Here is a 22,547-nt window from a genome sequence, read left to right on the forward strand (position 1 = left end):
CTCTGACACACTTGTCCTAATGTGTAAGACTTTTCTTATTTGTATATCTGTGGTTTCATGCGAGAGAAGCCTTTGACATTAAAATTAATAAAAAGTGCTCTTCAGTCAGCTGCGAGCAAAAATAAGACAAATCTAGCTCAACGGACTACTGAACATAAATATGCAGAGAAGATCAATTTCGACAGAGTCATGGACAACTTTCCAGAAGTAAAAGTTCCAAAAGAGAAACTGTAATATTGCTACCATTCATGACTGTGACCAACCTACATGTAAGAGTAAGCTTTCTTTCAAAAATACACAAATGCAATTAAAAACCCTTCTTTTTAAAGATTTTATTTTTAAGCAATCTCTACATCCAACATGAGGCTTGAACCCACAACCTCAAGATCAAGAGTCGCACGCTCCACCAACTGAACCAGGCACGTGCCCCGCAGTTAAAAACTCTTAATCCATTACTTTTCCCCCATTTTTCTCCATAACATTTTTCCTTACTTTTCATGTTTTTCCTCTTTCACTGGCATGATTTCATATGCAAAGCTCAATAAAAGAAAATTTTCACCCTTTCTTTTCTGAATATTGTTACTAATAGTATTACTAATATTAGTAATATTTCCTGTTATTAGTAATCAGTTCCTGGTTATTATTGAAAATAGTGTTGTCAGATAAAGGAGAGGGATATTTAAAATGGCCACTCCAAGGGGCACCTGGGTGGCTTAGTTGGTTAAGTGTCTGACTCCTTGGGAATGCAAGCTGGTGCAGCCACTCTAGAAAACAGTATGGCGGTTCCTCAAAAAACTATAAATAGAACTACCCTATGACCCAGCAATTGCACTACTAGGCATTTATCCAAGGGATACAGGTGTGCTGTTTCAAAGGGACACGTGTACCCCCATGTTTATAGCAGCACGATCAACAATAGCCAAAGTATGGAAAGAGCCCAAATGTCCACCGATGGATGAATGGATAAAGAAGATGTGGTATATAGATACAATGGAGTATTACTCAGCAGTCAAAAAGAATGAAATCTTGCCATTTACAACCACGTGGATGGAACTGGAGGGTATTATGCTAAGTGAAATTAGTCAGAGAAAGACAAAAATCATATGACTTGACTCCTATGAGGACTTTAAGAGACAAAACAGATGAGCATAAGGGAAGGGACGCAAAAAGAATATAAAAACAGGGAGGGGAACAAAACATAAGAGACTCTTAAATATGGAGAACAAACTGAGGGTCGCTGGAGGGGTTGTGGGAGGGGGGGGTGAGCTAAATGGGTCAGGGGCACTAAGGAATCTACTCATGAAATCATTGTTGTACTACATGCTAACTCATTTGGATGTAAATTTTAAAAAATAAAAAAGTGTCTGACTCTTGATCTCAAGCTCAGGACTTGATCTCAGAGTAGTGAGTTCAAGCCCCACGCTGGGTGTGGAGCCTACTTTAAAAAAGAAAATGGTGTTTCTCTGAAAAAATAAATGAATTAATAAAACGATCACTCCAGGCATCAAATATGCCAGGTACATACTGATGTTGGTCACTGTGGCATCTTTTTGTGGATTGAGATAATAGTAATAGTGAATTTCAGTTGAGCACTTAATACGTGTGTGAAACACTACTCTGAGCACAGCCTTGTATTAAGTCATATAATCTTCACTTTAGGGGACAGAGTAAATTTGAAACAGGAAGTGCTCAGAACAGCACTTGGCACACATATGTCACAGCCAAGGGCTGGGTGGGAACACAATCCCAGGTGGGTCTACTTCAAAAGCTGGTGAATGGAAGCATTTGGTAAGCCCCTTTATGATTTCTGAACCATATCAGATTAGAAAAAGGAAAAGTGAAAGCCTGGAAATTGGGCAGGGCTGGTCACGGGGTGTGTCAGCTGAGACCAGAGGTCAGACCCAAGGCCAGGTGTTCTGGTCTCACTTGTGGAGCCAGTTGCTCTCGCTGCCTCCTTCCTCCGTAGGTCCTGCCTTCCCTGGGACTTGCTCCAGACAGGTGCCTGTGCAAGAAAGGCAAGCACGGAGACGACCAGGGGCTGACTTACTTACATCTGACACTTGATGGCCCGCGGCTCCTAGAGGTGTGGCCCCACGTCCTCCAGGATCCTTCCCATCAGTAATAACTCAGACTCCAGGACCATGAGTCCCCTCTGAAACACAGCCCCCGCCCCACACTTACGATGGACGCTCGCATCTTTTTTCCTGCCGTGGACCCTCAATTTCAGGCTGGAGTTCGGTTTATCTGCTGCGTAAAGGCCTGAGGCTGCAGGGAGCAGGGGTTCGTTATGTCATTAATGGGGAACAGCGCTCCCAGGACCCCAGGGTACGGAGGTGGGGGGGGGGTCTGGCCAGGAGACCGTGCGCGGTTCTCCCCCGACTCTTCCGAGGGCCGCCACCTCGCTCCCTTCGAGTTCCTCGCCGGCTCCCTCCCTGCCCCTGCACTTGGCCGTGAACCGACGAACCCCTCGAAGGGTCGGGTCGGGGGAGGCTCACCCCCCCCCCCCCCCCCCCCCCCCCCCCCGCCACCGGAGAGGCGGCGGCGCGGCCCCGGGGGAGCGCGATCCCTGTCGCCTGCCCAGGGTGGCGCGCCCGGCCCGCAGGTGCCAGGGGGCGCCTCTGCCGACGGGCTGCTCCCTAACTTGCTTCTTCCCGCCTCACCCAACTTCTCCGCCTCGCACGCAGCGGTCCGGGACCCGGAGGGCCACCCCGAGCATCTCACCCTTCCTTAAGTCGGGGCAGGACCGCCCCACCCACCTCGAAGACTGGGAGGCAGCGTAGCCACCGAGGGATGAGCTCTAATGGCCGCAGAGGCCGGGCCAGCGTAAGGTCAGCCGGCTCCTCCCCGCGCGGCTGACTAATGAGAGCCGCCAGGGCTCCCGGCCCCGCTCCCCAGACAGCCGGCCCGGCCCCTGGGGCAGACAGGCCAGGTTGCCGCCCGCTCCCCGCCGCCGCCGCCTCTCCCCACGCCCTCCTCCACCCAGAGGCGCTCCGGTTCCAGCGCCACCGCCTCCTCACCCCTTCCACCCGCGCGCTTCCGGCCGCCCCGTATTTGAGCCCGTCTTGTATTACACTCCACCTGCATACACAGCCCACGGGCGTGGAATCCGTTTACTTACCTCCTCCATTCGAGTGGACTCACGGCTTAAAACGACATTGAATTTGAAAGTCATTCGAAGGCAAAGGCCTAGCAGAATGAGAGCACTTTTGGGGGCGTCTGGGTGGCTCAGTCAAAGCCTCGGACTTTGACTTAGGTCATGATCTCGTGGTTAGAGGAGCTTGAGCCCCACATGGGGGGGGGGGGGGGGGGAGGTTCTGTGCTGACAGCTCAGAGCCTGGAGCCTGCTTCAGATTCTGCGTCTCCCTCTCTCCCCCCTCCCCCTCGCATTCTGTCTCTCAAAAATAAACATTAAAAATTTTTTAATAAAAAATAAAAAGAAAGCACTTTTAACTATTGGGTCTTAAGCCCTCAGCCCCCAAACACGGCACACAGCAGGCATTACGGCACACAGCAGGCATTCCGGGAAGGAAGGAAGGAAGGAAGGAAGGAAGGAAGGAAGGAAGGAAGGAAGGAAGGGAGGGAGGGAGGGAGGGAGGGAGGGAGTAAGGACCGACCAGACACTGGCCCTTCCTGGCACTGGGCTCTGACTGGGCTGTGACTCCCTAAGAGTAGAACCAACTCCTGTTCACCTCTCTTCCGGCCAGGGCCGGGCAAGTCCCTGAGCCTTGCAGTCAAGATGCTTGGGCCAATCCTGGCCCTGTCACCTGCTAGCTAGAGGGCCCAGGACACCCTTCCCTCTCTGAACCTCAGTGTATTCATCTCTTAAACGGAGTGATGATGGTATCGGACAACATGGAAGTTAACCTATAAAAATGCATTCCCCAAAGGGAGAGCAACAAACGAAATGATGCTTGTAAAGTGCTGAGCCTGTTGTGTGGCACGTGGTAAATCCTCATCAGGACACGCTGGCCGCTAACAGGAGGAAAGGCACGTGCTCATCCACATCAGGGGTCACTCACTAGCTTCCCGACAGGTGAGTCAGAGGCGATGCAGATACATACCAGAGCTTTATGGGCATTACAAACTGTAGTGCAGATGAGGCAGGTGACTGTAGAACAGTCCAAACCCAGGGTGGAAAGGTTCAGTTTTGAGCCCACCAGACTGACTTCTGCTTCTCCTTACTCCCTGCTTTCTACCAGAAATGTCACTACCCAGATGTCACTTTCCTTTCTCCTCCCACTGTGCTGTGCCAGGAAGAACAAAACAAAAAGCATATGGGGGGGGGGGGACTGAGGATGTCAGGAAAGTGATTGGTACCTTCCACACGGCTCTCAAAAGAGGAGCTCCAGGGGCACCTGGGGGGCTCAGTGAGTTAAGCCCCCAACTCTTGGTTTTGGCTCAGGTCATGATCTCACAGTTCGTGAGGTCGAGTCACGCATTGGGCTCTGTGCTGGCAGTGTGGAGGCTGCTTGGGATTCTTTCTCTCTCTCCCCCCTCTCTCAAAATAAATAAACATTAAAAAAAATTTTTTTTTAAGGAGCTCTGTAAGACAGACTGCAGGCTGAGAAGCTACCAAATGATGTCGGTCCATTGTCAGCAAGACTCTCCTTAAGCCCCGTCCCAAGTCCATCACCACTGTACGGGTGGGAAGCCATGCCAGGATCAACACCGAAGCTCCTGGTCTTTCCTGCAACCACAGCCATGGAGACCCGTTCTTCTTGTGACAGGGGAGGAGCAGTATTAACTAATTAATTATTTGCAACGTCCCCATTCTCCTCCTTCTAAGGAGGGGGTGGGCTACTCCAGGAGAATCCACTGTTTTGCTCTCTGAGAAAGTAGGAGAAAATGGCTCAGGCCTATGCTGAAGGCATGGCACCTTGTGGGGATTCTGAGCAGGTAGGGTAGAAGCAGCAGGAAGATCAGAGCAGGAGAAGGAAAGGAGGAAAGGGGCAGGGGGAGGAGAGAGGGCAGGCAAGCCACATTTAAGGAAACAGAATCCATTAGGAGTATTTTGTTGAGAACATGAGCGTTTCTGTTGCTTGACATTAACTCTCAAGACCTGAACACTCTTCAGGGGAAAGCTCGATCAGTCAACTGAGTACAGGTTTTTGTTTTTTTTTTTTAAGTAGGCTCCACCCAATGCAGGACTTGAACTCAAAACCCTGAAGTCAAGAATTGCGTGCTCTGCCAGGAACCCCTTAGCCAGCCAGATGCCCCTGAAGGACATCTCTTTTAACATTTATCCATTATACTCTGGTGAGGCTTTGCGAATATGCCAGTTCTGACAATTTGCTCTGACCAGAAAAATCAGGTTTTTATGAAAGAAAAGAAAGGTGACGTATAACTTCCTCCTGAATCTCCATCTCTGAAACCCCTCAAGTCCTACTGAAGAGAACAAATCCTTATTGAGAGGCCCTGAAGAGCTTCCCCTGCATAAATGTGCAGCATAACGACCATACTTCCCCTTGAAAGAACATTCCTGAAATGTTCAGCCTTTCTCATCCCACTGTTTGTTAAATGGCCTCACAGTCCGGGGACCTGGGAACTGTAATGGACATTCATTTTTGTCCAGCGGTCTTTCACTTGGTGACTCTGGGTGGTTCTGGTGGATCTGCCATATCACAGTACTCTATCACCCTGACTGGGGACATCCGTGACCCAGGTCCAGCTATTGAGGCCCCAGCCCCCGGGCTATATCCACTGACCCGGGAAGGAACATATGACCCAAGCCAGACCAATCAGAAGCCTTCTCCAAGATGGAGCTATGTACACACACACACACACACACACACACACACACACACACAATTTTAAAATAGGCAGTGGGAAAAAAAAAAAAAAAAAAAAGCCTCTTTCCTCTGGAGACATTTAAGTGGTATGATGTAAGCCTGGAACCATCTGTGACTTTCCTCCCCTGCAGCATGGAATAAATCCATCTGCTGTTGAATTTGCCAACACATACCTGAGAGAACAGACCTGTTGACATGAGTTCTTCCAGTACTTGGTATCGGTTTTACCCTGAGACATCCAAATACAATTGCTTTTTCTTCGATTAAGCTAGTGAGAGCTGAACTCATCTTTGCAAACTGATACATGGAAATCAAAGGCAAGAATGTCAATGTACCAAAGACAAACCAGTTTGCTGGACACACACACCACATCCCCATCCACACACACCCACTTTCCCCCCTTTCCTTCTCCCCAGCTTATGCTAATGGGGGTATCTGCACTCTGATGGTAGCACCCAAGTATTCACCATAATCTTCGTAGTGTTATCAGTTCGTGAGTTTGCGCCTTCCCTAACTAAACTGTGTGGAACTCAAACATGACAGCTAGCCTGGCACCTAACACATGACCACCACTGGCGGGGGAAGGCAGGTGGATGGACAGATGGATGCTACTGACCCCACCCAGCCTGTTTCAAACTAGAAACATAGTAGAAATCTTCTTTCTTACTGCAGGGCCAAATGGGCTATGTCTGGCGATTAGTCAGTATTTGAGAAGTTCAATGCAACCTCCCCCCTGGCTTCAAGGTCACCACTGAAAGAGAAAGCTTTCGGTAGAGCTTCACCACACCCCAGTCCCAAAGAGGAACCATCTAACCAGATGGGGCGACCAGGTGAAGTGCTACAAGTTCAAAGGTCCTCACAAGTTCGTGTTGTTGTAAATGAAATTTGTGCTCGATTTTAAGCCCCACCACCAAGTGCACAGCCCTCTCGAGCACTATGCTAGGAAGATTGTTCAGGACTACTTGGCAGGACAGAGAAAGGGGACAAGCTCAAACCACATTACTACTGCCCACTTTGACATGGAGTTATCCATCCCCTTAGATCTCCTATTCGCTTTGCCAAGCCCGAATCTATCTCACAGATCTTCCCACATTAAAGAATGGAGAAAGGGGGAAAAAAAACCCACAGACATGGTGCTATGATCTTTATTCAATTAAATGACCTTACAACTAAGAAACAGAAAACATGCTTTTAAGAAACTAATAGCATAATCTCATCCCATTGCACTTTTTAAAAAGTATATTAAACTTTAAAGCCATTCAAAGGCAAGGGTCTAGGAGAAAGTATTTTCAACAAATCATTTTTTTAAAGAAAAGAAAAAGAACTCTGAGAAGAAAACCTGTATATGCTCAGGATTAATATTGACCTTTTAAGGCTAAAGTCCATGGCAGCATTTAGCCATCTAGATTAGAAAGCTTTGAGAATCAAATGCAACCTTCCCTTGGTCATAAGAGCACTGCATTTAAATTTTAGTTCTGGCACATGAAATTTCTTCCCAGGGAGGAAAAATTTCTTTTGAAAACTTTCTGCTTTTAGACCTAGAACTTTGAGAAGTTCCTGATATGGGGCACTTTTGTCACTAATTTTCAAAGTTGTTTTCTCCTTCCTTTTCATTATTATTATTTATGGCTTAAGGTTTTCTGTACAGGAATGATGAGGGGTTCAAGTCAAAGTGCTGAATTTTGTTTTTAAAGAAAAACAACTTTCAAAATAGTTTTTTCAAAATCCTAATTACACTTGTTAGTAAACAGGATACGTGTACATTCATTTTTCAGAGAAGGCACTATGACATCCTGATTTACAACAGCTTTAAGGAGCCTGGACGATCCTCTAGATGAAAGATATCCCCCTTATTACTCTGAACGTGGGAAACTCTCAGCCAGGGTCTCTGGCGGCAGACCACATATCGTGAGCCTTCGGTAAAAGCTGTCTGTCCACTCGCCTCCAGACAATACTGAATTGCACTTCCCCATCACATGGAGCGGTCTCTCTCGCTGGTCTCTGAGCCACCTGCAATACTGTCTTATCAAAGTGGTGACTCCAGGGCCACAACCCAGACCCCCTGAGGCAATCCCTGACATAAAGCTAGGAATCTGAATGTTTTTAAACAAGCCTCCCAAGTAAGTGTTATGCACTCCAAGGCAGAGAGAGCCACTACCCAAATCATAACTGTAACAGGACATAAGAACACTATTCAATTGCAGCAAATGGTCTCATACAACGGACTTCTTAAAGTGATTTTAAAAAAATCACTTATATACATGGTTTGTACTTTCATGACTGAAGCTTGTCTTCATTATGCCCTTATTCCTTGACTAAAATTTTGTCAGATCGAAATGTAAGCCAGAAAGATGTAGCCCATTCTGGATACCTTACATGGTAGCCATCCTAAATCACCCTAAATTACATTTCAATAGTTCTATTGGGGGGGGGGGGGAGAAGTCCTATGAAGATTTCCATATAAATTATTAAAAAAAAAAAAAACTCTAGGAAAAAAAATAAAATGTTTATGAGCCAGGTAGAACACTGGATATGACCTGCTAAGGAAACACACTGCCAGTAACAAGGCAGTTTATTTGTTTGCCTAACTTCACGTTAAAAGAGAAAGAACAGATAAAGCGAAACAGTATTCATAGACAATTTTACCAAGTATAAAGCAGGCATTAATACACAAACCTCCACAGAACAGACTTCTTGGCATACTGCTAAAATACGGTAGGACTCCAAAAGATGCTTACCATCATACACGATCATTAGATTATTCATGAAAGAATTGAAATTCTGACTCTATGATTTTTACCATAAAAAGCTAATTGGAAGTATTAAAAAAAATGAAGAAACATTTTTCCCTGAAATGAATATTTTTCATCAAAATTCTGAAAACCTCCTTTTATACGTTAACAGGAATAGGCCCCGTGTAACCATTTGAAATGAGCACACAAAAATCGCCTGTGTGGGAAGACTGGCCAGGGATGGCAGAGCAACATGGCCAAGCCAACGCTTTCAGTCTGAACGATCCCTCCTCAACGTCTCCGACCCACAAACTAAAGGCTGAGGGAAGTTAAGAGGGAAAAGACATTCCTTTCAACCTGATTATAAATCTCCCCAGGACTATTTAAAGCCAGCAATGAGAATGCATCTTGTATTGAAAAAGATGATATAAAACCATCAACTTCCTGTAAAAATAGGCCAAAGAAAACTCATTAAGGATCCTCATTGAGAAAAACTTTATAAACACGCTCCAGAGGCATAGTAAGTTAATAAAAACAAAAATAATAAGGCTTCCCCAGGGTAATTAAGCCAAATTATTTCTTTAAGGTCAAAACAGAAATGGTGACTTAAACAGTTAACTAATAGTAAGACTGCACTAATCACACGACATATTTATTTTAAAATTTCTAATACTTTAGGATTAAAATAAGTTTTAGACACATCATCCTTTTCTCATTAAAAGCATCGTTCTAGACAATTATTCTGAAAACTATAAATGTGCTTCTACAATGCATTAAAAGCCAAGTATCTCAACATGTGTAAGGCCTTTCGCTAGTAAGGACAAACCTTCAGGAAAATGAGGGGCCACCTGATATGCACCAAAATTTCAAAGAGAAGCTTTCCATTTAATAGTCAAAACTAAGCATCACTGATATGCAAGTAGACAGTTTTCAGAACAAGCTGGAACTTTCCTAAAATTTAATGGCAACTGAAAAAAATAGCAAGAACTTCAGGATAAGATGGTGTATAAATATGGAAAAATACAACATGCTCGGAACTAGTTCAGGACTTATAAAAATGCTTCAGTGGTGAGGCATCAAAGAAATAAAAAGAAACTTCCTTGATAAAGAGATTACATGCCACACGAGACTTCTTTGTGCCTTCCGTTCAGACTTCACGTATATAGAACCTACACTTGGATTTGGCCTAAGCCCTCCCTATCTCCCCCCAAAACAAGAAATATCTTAAGAATTAAGGCTCTCAGACCTGAATGTTTATATAAATACTTGCAGGCAAGTTTTATGAAGTTTTAAAATGTACAATTCACCATTATAAATCAAAGGAAAAGGCAACTAATAGATAAAGTGTTTTTTACCACACAAGGTAAATAAAGGTTTCGTGGATACTTCTAGATACTGTCCACATTTGGGTAGGACTTTGGTCCTTACTAAGCCAAAGCTATTTTAAAGCTACAGGATGACTCACTAAACAAAACTGACAATGTTAGTAGCTTCGTTATTAAAAATCTTAGTGCATAGGAAAAGACAAATGGTTTAGATAAAGACCTGATTTACTGCTAGGCCACAAGAACAGGACATCAGCTAAAGGCAGTAATGTTTGGTAACGTGTTTCCTCTAATCCTTAATAAAGTTCGTTCTTATGCAGAACTCTTGAAAAAACAAGGCCTCTCAAATGATAACCGTGAGTTATATATAATACATATATGCATACAAACCTACAAACAGTGAATCTGACCAAGGCACAAGTTCAAGTGACTTATCAGAGGTCACATGGTTCACTTAAACTCAAGCTTTTTTCTTAAAATATCAAGCTCACCCCTTTTATGATGAGCCACTCTGGCTTTTCAAGGCATGTTTGCTTCTTTTCTAGAAAGAAGCTATAGGAATGAAGGCAAAAATAAAATAAAAGTATATCCCACCAAAACTGTTAGCCTGTCAGGTAAAAGACTGGAAATTCCAGGGTACGGTGGATTTCAACGTGATACAATCTTCCCACACTATATGGCGAACAGGATTCTCTAATATCATAAGATTTTAAAAGTGTAATGGCATCGTTTTCAGCCTTTTGTTCCGAAACTTTTGCAAGTTTTGTAAACTGTTTAAAAAGAGTAAGGTATAAAAAGAACGGACAGGTTTCACCCCAAAACAGCATCTTCCATGAGGTTATCCTCAATCCTCTCCCTATCATGTCCTCAAAAGCCTGGATTCAATCTTAAAAGGCACGAAGTGGCACATTCAGGATTTAAAACCACGTTTACATTTTCTCCTTTCGCTTTCTCCCCCTTTAAAGTGCACAAAGCAGAGTAACAAGGAAATAGACACAGGCTTGGATCTATATCAGCAAGGAAAAGAAATGCTTCCAACAGAAATGGAAGTATGTGTAAGAATTTGAAGCCACGGGAAAGGTCTGTTCATTTATTACTGCTGAGTCTCAGCTCTTCCCGGATGATTGCCAGATCTGTGTTCCTCTGGACCTGGACCTGTGGCCGTGGCAGAAACCCAGAAATCGGTAGGGGCTGGCTGCGTTCTCGTTGGATCCTCTTGTGAAGATGCTACTGAGCTTTTTTATCCGCGGGTGGCCTCCCAACGACCGCTTCCCTCACAGCGGCCTGAGTGGAATTACCCATATGGGATGTAGCCTGCAAAAGTCCATTTGTTCAAACACGTAAGTTAATAAAATACAACACAGCGCCGAGAGAGTAAGACCGCGGAGACAAACTTTCAGACATCTCGTTCTACAGCACGGGTATGTTACAGAAAATGGGGAAATGAAAACACAGGTGTTGGGGGAGCAAGTGGCAGCAGCAGACCCCCAAGAGAGCCCAGTGAGCCCCTGCTCTGTGACTGTATGTAGCAGGGCGGGCAGCTCTCCTGGCTTCTCACAAGCTTCTGACTTAACCGATCTGTTCATGCTACTCAGAAAAAGAAATCAATCAGGGTCTCAAGTATCTGTAAATCTGGAGGTCACGTCAATGTCAAAAGCCACTGGCTTGTTGAAAGATCTGAAGTGAAAGAGATGCCATCCATTAGAACTCAAAACAGAAAATTTTCAAAGCTCTTGATTTTCAGGGAAGCAAATTAACCTCAGATCAGGGAGAATCACACAGGAATCGTCTGAAGAGCATGTGGTTAGAAGTTTCCCATGATAAACACAGTATGTCCAAGTTGAAACTCTGTTTGCATTAGAGGAGAGTTTTTAGGCATGAAAACAAAATAATAGGATTAAATATGAATATCCTCAAGAAGGATGATACAACATGTCTATCAAAAAAACCCAAAACAAAACAAAAAGCCAGGGGAAGTTTCTCACGCCTTCTTTCACTATGAAACTCTTTCAAATGGAAATACTTTACAATAAAAGCACAAGCATCCGTCCCTTATCAACCCTCAGCCTTGTCAGCTGGCACCACTTACCTGCTCTAACACGTACGCTGCACCAGAATCAATTGCTCCGCCCAGCTCACGATATTGACCAGAATACCTGATGTAGCCCCAAGTGAGAAGGGCTATTAACAGCAATCCAACCATGCAGTTGAACAGCTGGGCCACAACCTCAAGACCAACAAAGCCAGTGAGGCCTGAGGCGATGTACAAAGCCACAATGCCTGTGAAAAGCACTGCGGGGGTTCGGAAGGTGCTGAAGACATTCTTGCTACCATTGTGTTTGCAGAAATTCTCATACAGTTCGTTGATTTCCTCCTCTAGCTCCTGCTGATAGCGGAGACTAAAATCCTTCCCACCCATCTTCTTGGTCTTCTTAAAATGGTCCAGAGCAAGTTGTTTGAATTCACAGTGCTTCTCCTCTAGAATGTCTGGAGACAAATAAGGTTTCTCTCCTCCACAAACCTAAGAAGAATAAAGACATAGGTGTTGAAGACGCCTTCGAAAACAGGTGCCCAACAAAACAAGTGAAAACACTGCAAAAGAATGTTTTAAGATATTAGAAATGAACTGTAAAATGGTGACCAAGACCAATAAAGTCTGGATTCACCTCCTCTGAAAAGTGCACTTACATAACCAGGGTGACACTGATCAGTGACAGCAACGACACCGTAAGAAAGCCTTGGTTAGAAATGGTAATAATTGGAAGACCCCTATTACCCAGGGGACCTGAACACAGCTTTGCTGCCTCATCACGTTAAGATACGGTAAACAGGGTGAGGTTGGGCTTCCGAAGGCAGCAACAGGCCCAGGTTATATAGATCTTTCAGAAGACGACACATGCCCAACATACCTCCTCCATGTTGTTGTAATAGATGTCTTTGGCAGACGCCGCAGCTGCTAAATTGTTGGCTTCAGCAGTGGCCTTTTAAGAAAGGAAAGCATAAACTGTGAATCCTTCCTCTTTTAACATTCTTCCACAATCTCCTCTCACCCTATCCCCGTTCACTTTTTTATGATCCTTCTGCCATTATTTAGGTTCCCATATAGCCCTATTTATAAAATAAAATATAACTTTGCTTCCAAATTTTCTGCCCCAAAAGTTCTTATATGTAAGAATCTTATCGCAAAGTAAACTTCTAAAAATATCATTCCCTTTGCTTCAATTTTAAATGTTAAGAAACAGATACAAGTCAAAAAAGGGAAAAATTTATCTGTACATGAATCCCAAGCTCTGGCTTCCTTTGTGAAAATGTTTTGCTATTAAAGAAATAAACCTTTGGGGGCGCCTGGGAGGCTCAGTCAATTGAGTGTCCGACTTCGGCTCAGGTGATGATCTCGCAATTTGTGAGTTCGAGCCCCGCGTCAGACTCTGCTGTCAGCACAGAGCCCTCTTCAGATTCTCTGTCGTTCCCCGCCCCACCCCTCCTTATGTACACATGCTCTCTCTCACTCTCAAAAAGAAACATTAAAAAAAAAAAAAAAAAGAGGAGGGGGGCCTGGGTGGCTCCGTCGGTTAAGCGTCTGACTTCAGTTCAGGTCATGATCTCGCGATTCGTGGGTTTGAGCCCCACGTGGGGCTCTGTGCTGACAGCTCAGAGCCTGGAGGCTGCTTCGGATTCTGTGTCTCCCTCTCTCTCTCTGCCCCTCCCCTGATCACACTCTGTGTGTCTCTCTCAAAAATAAACACTATAAAAATTTTAAACAACAACAAAAATAGAAGAACCATTTGGCAGTAAATTACCTTATGTTATGCACCTGAAAGTCAGAAATTATATATTTTAATGAAATTACATCTTGAAAATACCAAAATATTGAAAATAAAAATCTCTGAAAACAAAAAACCTGACTAAAGAAGTATGTCAGGATTTAGTAGACCACAGATAACAGGAAAGTAATTTGTCTAAGATGAGTGGGCCCGGCCTACCAGGCGTAAGAAAAAAACAGTGCTCTCCCCGGGATGTCTGGCGGGAAGACCAGGGGAAAATCCGTTCTGCTTTAACTGTACCACCGGAATACGCACAAAAAACCCAGAAGGCAGTCACACTCCCATTCTCATATATGGGTCACCAGTAACCAAACAGGATCACTTAAGAGGTCAAAGAAGTGCTCACCTGAAGCATGGACTTGGGATGAGGCAGATCTTCTCCTTGGTAAATTTTAATATACGCCTTAGGATATAAACGTAAAAAGAACTATGAAAAATGTCATTCTGTCACAATTCAGTCACATTTTAACTTTTTAAAAGTGACCGTACAACTGCATTTTCCTAAAGACCTAGATCAACACCCAGGAATTAGCCAAAACACAACACACCTTTGAGTGCATGTTAGCGTATTTTGAGTTAACTGAAAGTAGCTCTCAAGCAGCACGAGCCTACCAAGGCTAGGATTCCCACCAGATTCCCCATGCACACTGGCCTCACCACTGCCTGTGGGCACAGTGACCATCCGCCTTGAGGTAGTCGTGTCACATCTAGGTGCCGTCTCCTCCTACTCACAGCAACTTCCTAACCACCTCCTGTCCACACCATCTTCCTTGAGGAACAATCTTCCTTTAGCCACAGTAATTACTCCTCTAAGAAAGTGCAAAGAACATTCATTTGGTTCCTAGACCGATACTGCCACCCAGTGGCCCGCTCCTGGAAGGACCCCGAAGGCTCTGAAAATGCCTCTCACCATCTCCCCGTGAAACTTTCCCCCTTCAGCTTTAAAATAGTGAAATTCAAAGTTAGTTTACAGCCTAGATCAGTTTCACCAAAAATCACATTATTTTGATAATTAAAACCCATATTTACCTTAAAATACTCCAATAGCCCCCGACAGGTGACTTTTGAGCCATTGATCTCCTTTTCCATTAAATTAGCCGGGTTTAACACAAATGGAATCAGGGTCTGCAACTGCTCTTTGAACTCACTGGCAATATCTGTTCATGAGACCACGAAGAAGCAGACAATAAGCGAAGCAGACTTACTCAACCAAGCTGAGCATAAAATGTGATCTTCATAGTCTGTTTTAACATCTGCTAGTTGAAAGTGAAGGGAGGGGGTCCCAACTGTGTCTGACACTCTCTGCCTATGACCAAGCTGCTGTTGGACCTCTGTCTACATGTACCCTCACTGTCTCCTTCCCTCCCTTCTCAGGATTGTTTGCGGGTTTTTTTTTTTTTAAGTGTATTTGTATTTATTTTGAGAGAGACAGACAGAGAAAGAGGGAGAAGGAATGAGCGGGGAAGGGGCAGAGAGACAGGGAGAGAGAGAATCCCAGGCAGACACCAAACTCCACGCTGAGCCCAAACGGGGGCTTTCAACCTCATGGGCCTGAGCCAAAATCAGGAGTTGGACGCTTAGCTGCCTGAGCCACCCAGGCACCCAGGAAATGATTTTCTAAAACACGACTTTAAAAGTACTTCACAAGAAGCAAAAACAATATAACAGCAGGGAGGGGGACAAAACATAAGAGACTCTTAAATACAGAAAACAAACACAGAATTGCTGGAGGAGTTGTGGGAGAGGGGATGAGCCGAACGAGTCAGGGGTATCTACTCCTGAAATCATTGTTGCACCATGTGCTAACTAACGTGGAGGTAAATTATAAAAAATAAATAAGTTATAGAAAGTAATGAATGCAAAAAAAATACATAATAAACCTTCAAAAATAAAAATAAAAGTACTTCAAAAAATCAAAAGTGAATGAATTCAACCACATTAAAACTAAGGCACCATTAAAAAAAAAAAAAAAAGACAAGACACAGATGGGAGAATATACGTGCAACACATAACCAACCAGCAAAGCTTCATATCTTAAAATACACATATAGGATGTATACGTTGCATAGAAAGACAAGCCCCATCTAAAACTGAACAACAGGCATAAGTAGGAACTGCAGAGGAAAGGAACCATGAAGGAAACATGAATGTAACTAAATACACGAAAAGATATTCAATCCCATGAACAATCAGAAAAATGCAATTTCAGACCATAATGACATATTATTCTATATCACTAATTTGGCAAAAACTAGAAGTCTGAAAATGCCAAGCACTGCCAAGGATATGGACCAATGGGAACTTCTGTACACACTGATGAAGGGACCATAAACCGGAACTACACTTTGGGAAACAATCGGCATTATCCAGTTGAGGGGAAAATACACAGATTCCAACATCCAGTAGTCTTGCTTCCAAAGCACATACCCTCAGGAAACTCTCATTTATCCATATATACCAGATTGTGCATGGCAGCACTGTTCGTAATAGCAAGTAACTGGAAAAGCTTATATTTCTATTGAGAATAAACTGCGTTATATTCACAGAAGGCACAATTATGCACAACGAAAGTGAATGAACTACAACTACATGCGATGATACAGATAATCTCAGAAATAAAACACTCAATGAAATGCAATGCATACTGTTTTTAATAAGTCAAAATTAAAGAAACTTGGCAACAAACTGGTTCAAACACAAGCAATAGTTGTTGTTTTTTTTTAATTTAAGGGTAGAATAAGCAAAATTTAGAACAGTGGTTAATTCTGTGGGGAGGCAGGAAGATGGGATAGGGAAGAAGCACACAAATGCAGAAAACAGTACTGGTAATGTTCTAGACAAGAATTGGCAAACTACAGCCCTTGGGGGCAAATACGGCCTGCAAACTGTAATTGTAAATAAAGTTTTATTGCAACACAACCATGTCTTCACTTATGCATTGTCTATGGCTGCTTTCTTGCTACAACAACAAAGCTGAATAACTGTATGGCCCACAAAACCTACAATATTTACTGTCTGGTCCATCACAGAAAAAACTTGTCAATTCTGGTTCTAGATATTAAGTTGGGCAGTAGGTTTGTGATGTTCATTATATGATGTACGAAGCCTTACCTATATAAGTTCTGCGTATTCTTTTATATGTGTAATACCGCTACATTCTTTGGTAGTTAGGCCAAGATTTCTTCTGTACTGGTTCATCAGCTGATCTCCTTTTCCCCTACTAGGGGCCTGTTTCTTAGAATACAGTCACTCTTCACAAACTAAATAAATATGCTATCCTTATGTGTACTAAATTCTCCAGTTTGTTTGACTTTTTTTTTTAAGTTTATTTATTTATTTCGAGAGACACAGAGAGAGAGAGAGAGAGAGCAGAAGAGGGGCAGAAAGAGAGGGAGAGAGAGAGAATCCCAAGCAGGCTCCACACCATCAGCACAGAGCCTAACGTGGGGCTCGAACTCACAAACCGTGAGATCACAACCTGAGCCTTACCTGACTGAGCCACCCAGGCATCCCTGTTTGTCTTTTTATAACATGCATAAAACTATTACATACTCAAACCGACACCATTTTTCTTTGGCAATTTCTTTTATTCCTCCTAATTTTAAGGAGTCCTTCCCCAATTCCAGAGGTCTAATAAAATTAAATTTTCCCCATGCTTTTTTATAATTTAACTTTGTAATCTATCTAGAATTTATTTATGCTTCATAAATTGAAATCTACATGGCATTTCTCTGTAAATAGTAATAGGTACTTCTCATCTCCACCAACTCACATCCCATCTTAAATAAGTGACCAATTATAAAATCTCTTGACATCGAAAAATTGTTTAGGTTTATAAATCTGTCCTACCAAAAAGTAAATTGGTACCGATCTCCCATCCAAATACTCTTAATTCTATATTCTCCTCAGGATGGCGCCAAAGTATGGCCTATGCAAACGTTAAAAAGGGATCAATCCCCATATTACATATTGATTAGTGGCTTAATGTATGATAAAGGTGACATTTCAACTGGTGGGGCAAGCTGGACTATTCTATAAATACTTCTGGAACAAATGAGCCGCCATTCAGAAGTAAGCTGAATCTAAATTGGATCATAAGTTATAATGTGAAAGTGAAACTGCAAAATTTCGAGAAAAAAATGGGACAAATTCTTCATGACTTGAAGCAAAAAACGCCTAAAATTGTGCGTATACTATGCTATTCTGTGTATACAGTATTCATATCTGCTGGCACACTCTAAAGAAAACTCTGGAAGCCTATAAAAATGGAAGAGAGACTTTTCACTGAATACTTTTTAATCCTTTTCGAGATTTTAAACATGTGAATGTATCACGTATTCCAAAAAAAACTTTTTTTTTTTTTTTATGGCTTCAACTTTTATCATATTGGAAGACTAAGGGCTTCAAAAATATTTCACTCAAGGAACTGGCCCAATCTAGACACCACAGACTGTTCCTAAACCCAGTTTTACCCAGATTTAAAGACCTTTAAGTATTAATGCTTCTCTGAAGGCTGTACCAAAATACTAGTTTTAGACTCAGAATAGACAAGAATGGTCTCCTGATAATCTCAAAATCTCGTGCTGTCAAAAAAGACAGTGCCCTACAAACTCTTCAGGTTAATTTCTAGCTAAACAACTCAGTGGTGGGGCATCTTGGTGGCTCAGTCCTCGATTTCGGCTCAGGTCATGATCCCAGGATCAAGACCTGAGTCGGGCTCCAGGCAGAGCATGGAGCCTGCTTAAGATTCTCTCTCTTTCTCTCTCTCCCTCTGCCCCTGTAACCTGCTCATGCTCTCTAAAATAAACTTAAAAAACAAAAACAAAAACAAAACAAAACTCAGTGGTTACTGCATTAAGTCTCTCTGCTCTAGAAAATACAAAGATGACAGTTTTCTTTATGGTGATGACACAGTCATCTGTGTCTGATGAAAGGGGTCTTAAAAGTGAGCTAATCTAGCCAACAGGAAGCAGCAGCAGTTAAGCAGTAATTACACCAAAACTAAGATTGTGTTTGGCAAGTGTTCACCTCTGAATAAATGGTCGTTCTTTAAAAATAAATAAAACAGGGGCGCCTGAGTGGCTCAGTCGGCTAAGCAGCCGACTTTGGCTCAGGTCATAACGGTCTGTGAGTTCGAGTCTCATGTCAGGCTCTGTGCTGACAGCTCAGAGCCTGGAGCCTGCTTCAGTTTCCGTCTCCCTCTCTCTGCCCCTCCCCTGCTCACACTGTCTCTCTCTCTCTCTCTCTCTCTCTCTCTCTCAAATAAAAAATAAACATTAAACAAAATTAAAAAAAAAAAAAAAGATCCTCCTATGGATTAGGCCTAACTGCTCTCAAGCTAATGTCTTTCTCAGGTTATATGGAATAGGGCAGCAGGATCTCAACCAAGTCACTGTACAAGGATATACTTGAGAAAATACAGCATCTAGGCATTTTCTTTAACTCTGAAAAGTACATCAGCTCTATTTACAGGTCCCCCACTATAAAGTATATGTGGTTCTCAGTCAAGCACCTGCCAAATACTCCAAGTCACCATTTGCAATTTAGCATCCAATTTATGCTTCACTCAAAACCCTTCTTTTAAACACCGTTTAGATTTCCTAAAATTACAAAATATCTGTCTCCAAAGCTACGAAGTACACAGACCTTTGCAGAGCTAATAAGAATTCTTTGGGAACAATCCTAATGACTATAGTTCCTGAAACAGACACACAAGGGCAGATTATAAACATATTGTTGAAGTAAAGCAAAAAAGGAATTTTTTATTTTTCAGATCTTTTCTTAAAAACATAATTATAAATACTATTTTGGAATAAATAGGATCATACAACATATGCTACTGTGCAATCTTTCTACATTTAATAACATGTCATAGACAACTATGTAAATACATACAGATCCATCTATCTACCTTAACCTTTTAGAAGACTTTTAATAACTTTTTTAAATAAGCTTTTAAAAGTGCAGAGGTACTAGGGCACCTGGGTGGCTCAGTCAGTTAAGTGTCCATCCAGCGCTCGATCTTGGCTCAGGTCATGATCTCACAGTTCGTGGGATCAAGCCCTGAATCAGGCTCTGTACTGTCAGCCCAATGTTTGGGATTCTCTCTCTCTCTCTCTGCCCCTCCCCTGCTCGCCCTCTATCTCTCAAAATAAATAAATTAAAAAAAAAATAGTTTTAAAAGTGCAGATGTACCATGATTTCACTAACTCCTCAAAAACACCCATTTGTTTCCAATTATTCCCTGTTATGCTACAGTAATATATATCCTTGTCCATACATCTGCTTAGTTGAAATTCTGGATCAAAGGACATAAACATTTAAAATTTTGATACCAACACATAAAGACTGAATCTGTACCAATAAATTTGCACTTTGTTAATTATTTTGCTGCTACACATATTTTTATGAGTATATACTGACCACTTGCATTTCTTCTTTGGGGACTTGCCTTTCACGTAAGAGAGGAAGATTTTAACCTTATAAATGTGTTTTGAACATCAATGGTGGATGAGGGAACCAAATAATAATCATGAGGCTAAAAGTTGCTTATACAGAATTTGTTCCCTATTTTATAAATATATGAAAATTAGCACACTGAATACTCAGTGATAAGCTGTTCATAATTTTTAAATACATACAGGGTTGAACAGTACCCCCCCAAAATGCATATCCTCCTGGAATCTCAGAATGTGACCTTGTTTGTAAATTACATACATAACTAGTTGAGATCCTACTGGATTAGGGTGGAACCTAAATCCAAACAGTGGTGTCCTTATCAGAAGAGAGAACACACAGAGATACACAGAAAGAAGGCAGCCATGTGATGACAGAGCCCGGAGTGACACAGCTACAAGCCACGGGGTGCCCAGGCTTGCCAGCAAACCCCAGAAGCTAGGAGAGAAGCACGGGACAGATTCCCCCTCAGAGCTTCCAGAAGGAATCAATGCTGACACCATGATTTTGGAATTCTGGTCTCCTGAACTGTTAGGGCAGTAAATCTCTGTTGTCCTAAACCACCAGTTTGTGGTACTTTGTTACAGAAGTCTTAGGAAAGATACAATACACAAACCCAACAGCGATACAAAATTTCAAAGCTCAGGGCTACAAAACAGTTAAAAGAAACTTTTCCTATCTCCTAGAATAACATGATGAAAGTGATGAATTTTAAAACAGAATGTTTTAGGGGCACCTGGGTGGCGCAGTCGGTTGGGCGTCCGACTTCAGCCGGGTCAGGATCTCACGGTCGGTGAGTTCGAGCCCCTCGTCGGGCTCTGGGCTGATGGCTCGGAGCCTGGAGCCTGTTTCCGATTCTGTGTCTCCCTCTCTCTCTGCCCCTCCCCCGTTCATGCTCTGTCTCTCTCTGTCCCAAAAATAAATAAACGTTGAAAAAAAATAAATAAAACAGAATGTTTTAAAATGTTAAAATGTTTGAAAATACCGAGGAATGCCATTCTGTATGTTTATCCCCGAAAATCTGGGACCACCCTGAGGCAAGCCCACTCCCTCCTCAGATTCCTCATTTAGGAATCCCCTGGGCACCTCCTCGCCCAGTGAGGACCAAACCAGAGTTTAGGTTTGGTAAAAGTATGTCTAATAATAGAGTATCACCACCCAAAAGGAACACATCACCTACACACCCAACTTTTTCTACACGCTCCACTCAGAAAGTACCTGTTACTGCTTTTCAAGTAAAAGGTTCTAGCTCCAAACTTGGATTTCTGAATTGCCATCTAATAGGCTCTGAAGTCTCCTGCTCAGGAAAGCTGCCAACCACATAAAAATACCACACAGGGACAAACAGAAGATAAAGCCTCTCAAACGCAGTTCCTTTAGCAGTATTAAGACCAGCTGGAATGTAAATCTTAAGGTGAACAAGTATATTAACGTTCTTGGATCAAATAAGTCCAATAAATTGAAAATGATGCATTTTGTGTTTAATATGAGGCCATGAAAAACTTCCACTTCAAAAGTTCTCCTGGTAACTAAACATTATATACCCTCTAAACTATTTCCTCAGGTCGCCTGGGTGGCTCAGCTGATTAAGCATCTGACTCTCTGATCTTGGCTCAGGCCATGATCTCAGGGTTCATGACATGGGAGCCCCGTGTAGGGCTCTACACTGATTCTCTCTCTCCCTCTCTCTGCCCCTCCCCGACTTGCGCGCTCTCTCCCTCAAAATAAATAAACATTTAAAAATAAAAAATAGGGGCACTTGGGTGGCTCAGTCGGTTAAGCATCCGACTTCAGCTCAGGCCGTGATCTCACAGTTCATGAGTTTAAGCCCCACATCGGGCTCTGTGCTGACAGCTCAGAGCCTGGAGCCTGCTTTGGCTTCTGTGTCTCCCTCTCTCTCTGCCCCTCCCCGGCTCAGAGTCTGTGCCTCTTTCAAAAACATATAGAAAAAATTTTTTTAATAAAAATAAATAATTTCCCCCAAAATAACAGAGAAACTTCTATTTTAGCACAATATGACTCTGGGGCAAAAAGATTCTAGATGTGAATCTCTACCCCATCACTTATCAGCTGAGTACTTTGAGCAAGTTGCTTAACTTTCCTAAGCCAGTTTCTTCATCTGTGAGATACAGGAGAGAATATCTGCATATGGAACCACCGGGAACAGTGAGTGTGAAAGTGAACTACCACAGCGCTGGTTCTGTGGTCTGAACGTCTGTGTCCCTCTCAAATTTGGTATGTTTAAATCCTAACCTCTAAAGACGGTGGTATTAGCGGGTGGGGCCTTTGGGAGGCGGTCAGGTCACCAGGGTGGAGGAGCCCTTGTGAACGGGACTAGTGTGCTTACACAAGAGACCTCACAGAGCTGGCTAGTCCTTCCACCACATGGAGGAACCAGAGGCCTGAGAGCAGGAAGACAGC

The 22,547-nt window shown here is 43.0% G+C and overlaps 2 protein-coding genes across 7 annotated transcripts in view; both read right to left on the reverse strand.

Moving 5' to 3' along the window:
- Positions 1 to 3,235, reverse strand: part of PLAAT3 (phospholipase A and acyltransferase 3) — a 37,867-nt gene extending 34,632 nt beyond the window's left edge. Inside the window, exons 1-2 of one of the 4 annotated variants that reach the window (XM_030331052.2) lie at positions 3,119 to 3,235; positions 2,182 to 2,265 (exon numbers count right to left, since the gene is read on the reverse strand). In XM_030331052.2, the coding sequence (XP_030186912.1) occupies positions 2,182 to 2,196 (15 nt within the window). In that variant the 5' untranslated portion in view covers positions 2,197 to 2,265; positions 3,119 to 3,235. Of the gene's footprint in view, positions 1 to 2,181; positions 2,266 to 2,660; positions 2,880 to 3,118 lie in introns of those variants that run through there. The other 3 variants (XM_030331048.2, XM_030331051.2, XM_030331049.2) reach the window with 3 other exon arrangements.
- Positions 3,236 to 6,918: 3,683 nt separating this feature from the next.
- ATL3 (atlastin GTPase 3) overlaps positions 6,919 to 22,547 on the reverse strand; it is a 52,150-nt gene continuing 36,521 nt past the window's right edge. For all 3 annotated transcript variants that reach the window (XM_030331045.1, XM_030331046.1, XM_030331047.1), the window contains 5 exons: positions 14,700 to 14,827; positions 14,017 to 14,073; positions 12,756 to 12,827; positions 11,936 to 12,367; positions 6,919 to 11,160 (listed from right to left, as the gene is read on the reverse strand). In XM_030331045.1, the coding sequence (XP_030186905.1) occupies positions 11,074 to 11,160; positions 11,936 to 12,367; positions 12,756 to 12,827; positions 14,017 to 14,073; positions 14,700 to 14,827 (776 nt within the window). In that variant the 3' untranslated portion in view covers positions 6,919 to 11,073. The remainder of the gene's footprint in view (positions 11,161 to 11,935; positions 12,368 to 12,755; positions 12,828 to 14,016; positions 14,074 to 14,699; positions 14,828 to 22,547) is intronic.

Source organism: Lynx canadensis, chromosome D1, assembly GCF_007474595.2.
Source record: "Lynx canadensis isolate LIC74 chromosome D1, mLynCan4.pri.v2, whole genome shotgun sequence".
NCBI lineage: Eukaryota > Metazoa > Chordata > Mammalia > Carnivora > Felidae > Lynx > Lynx canadensis.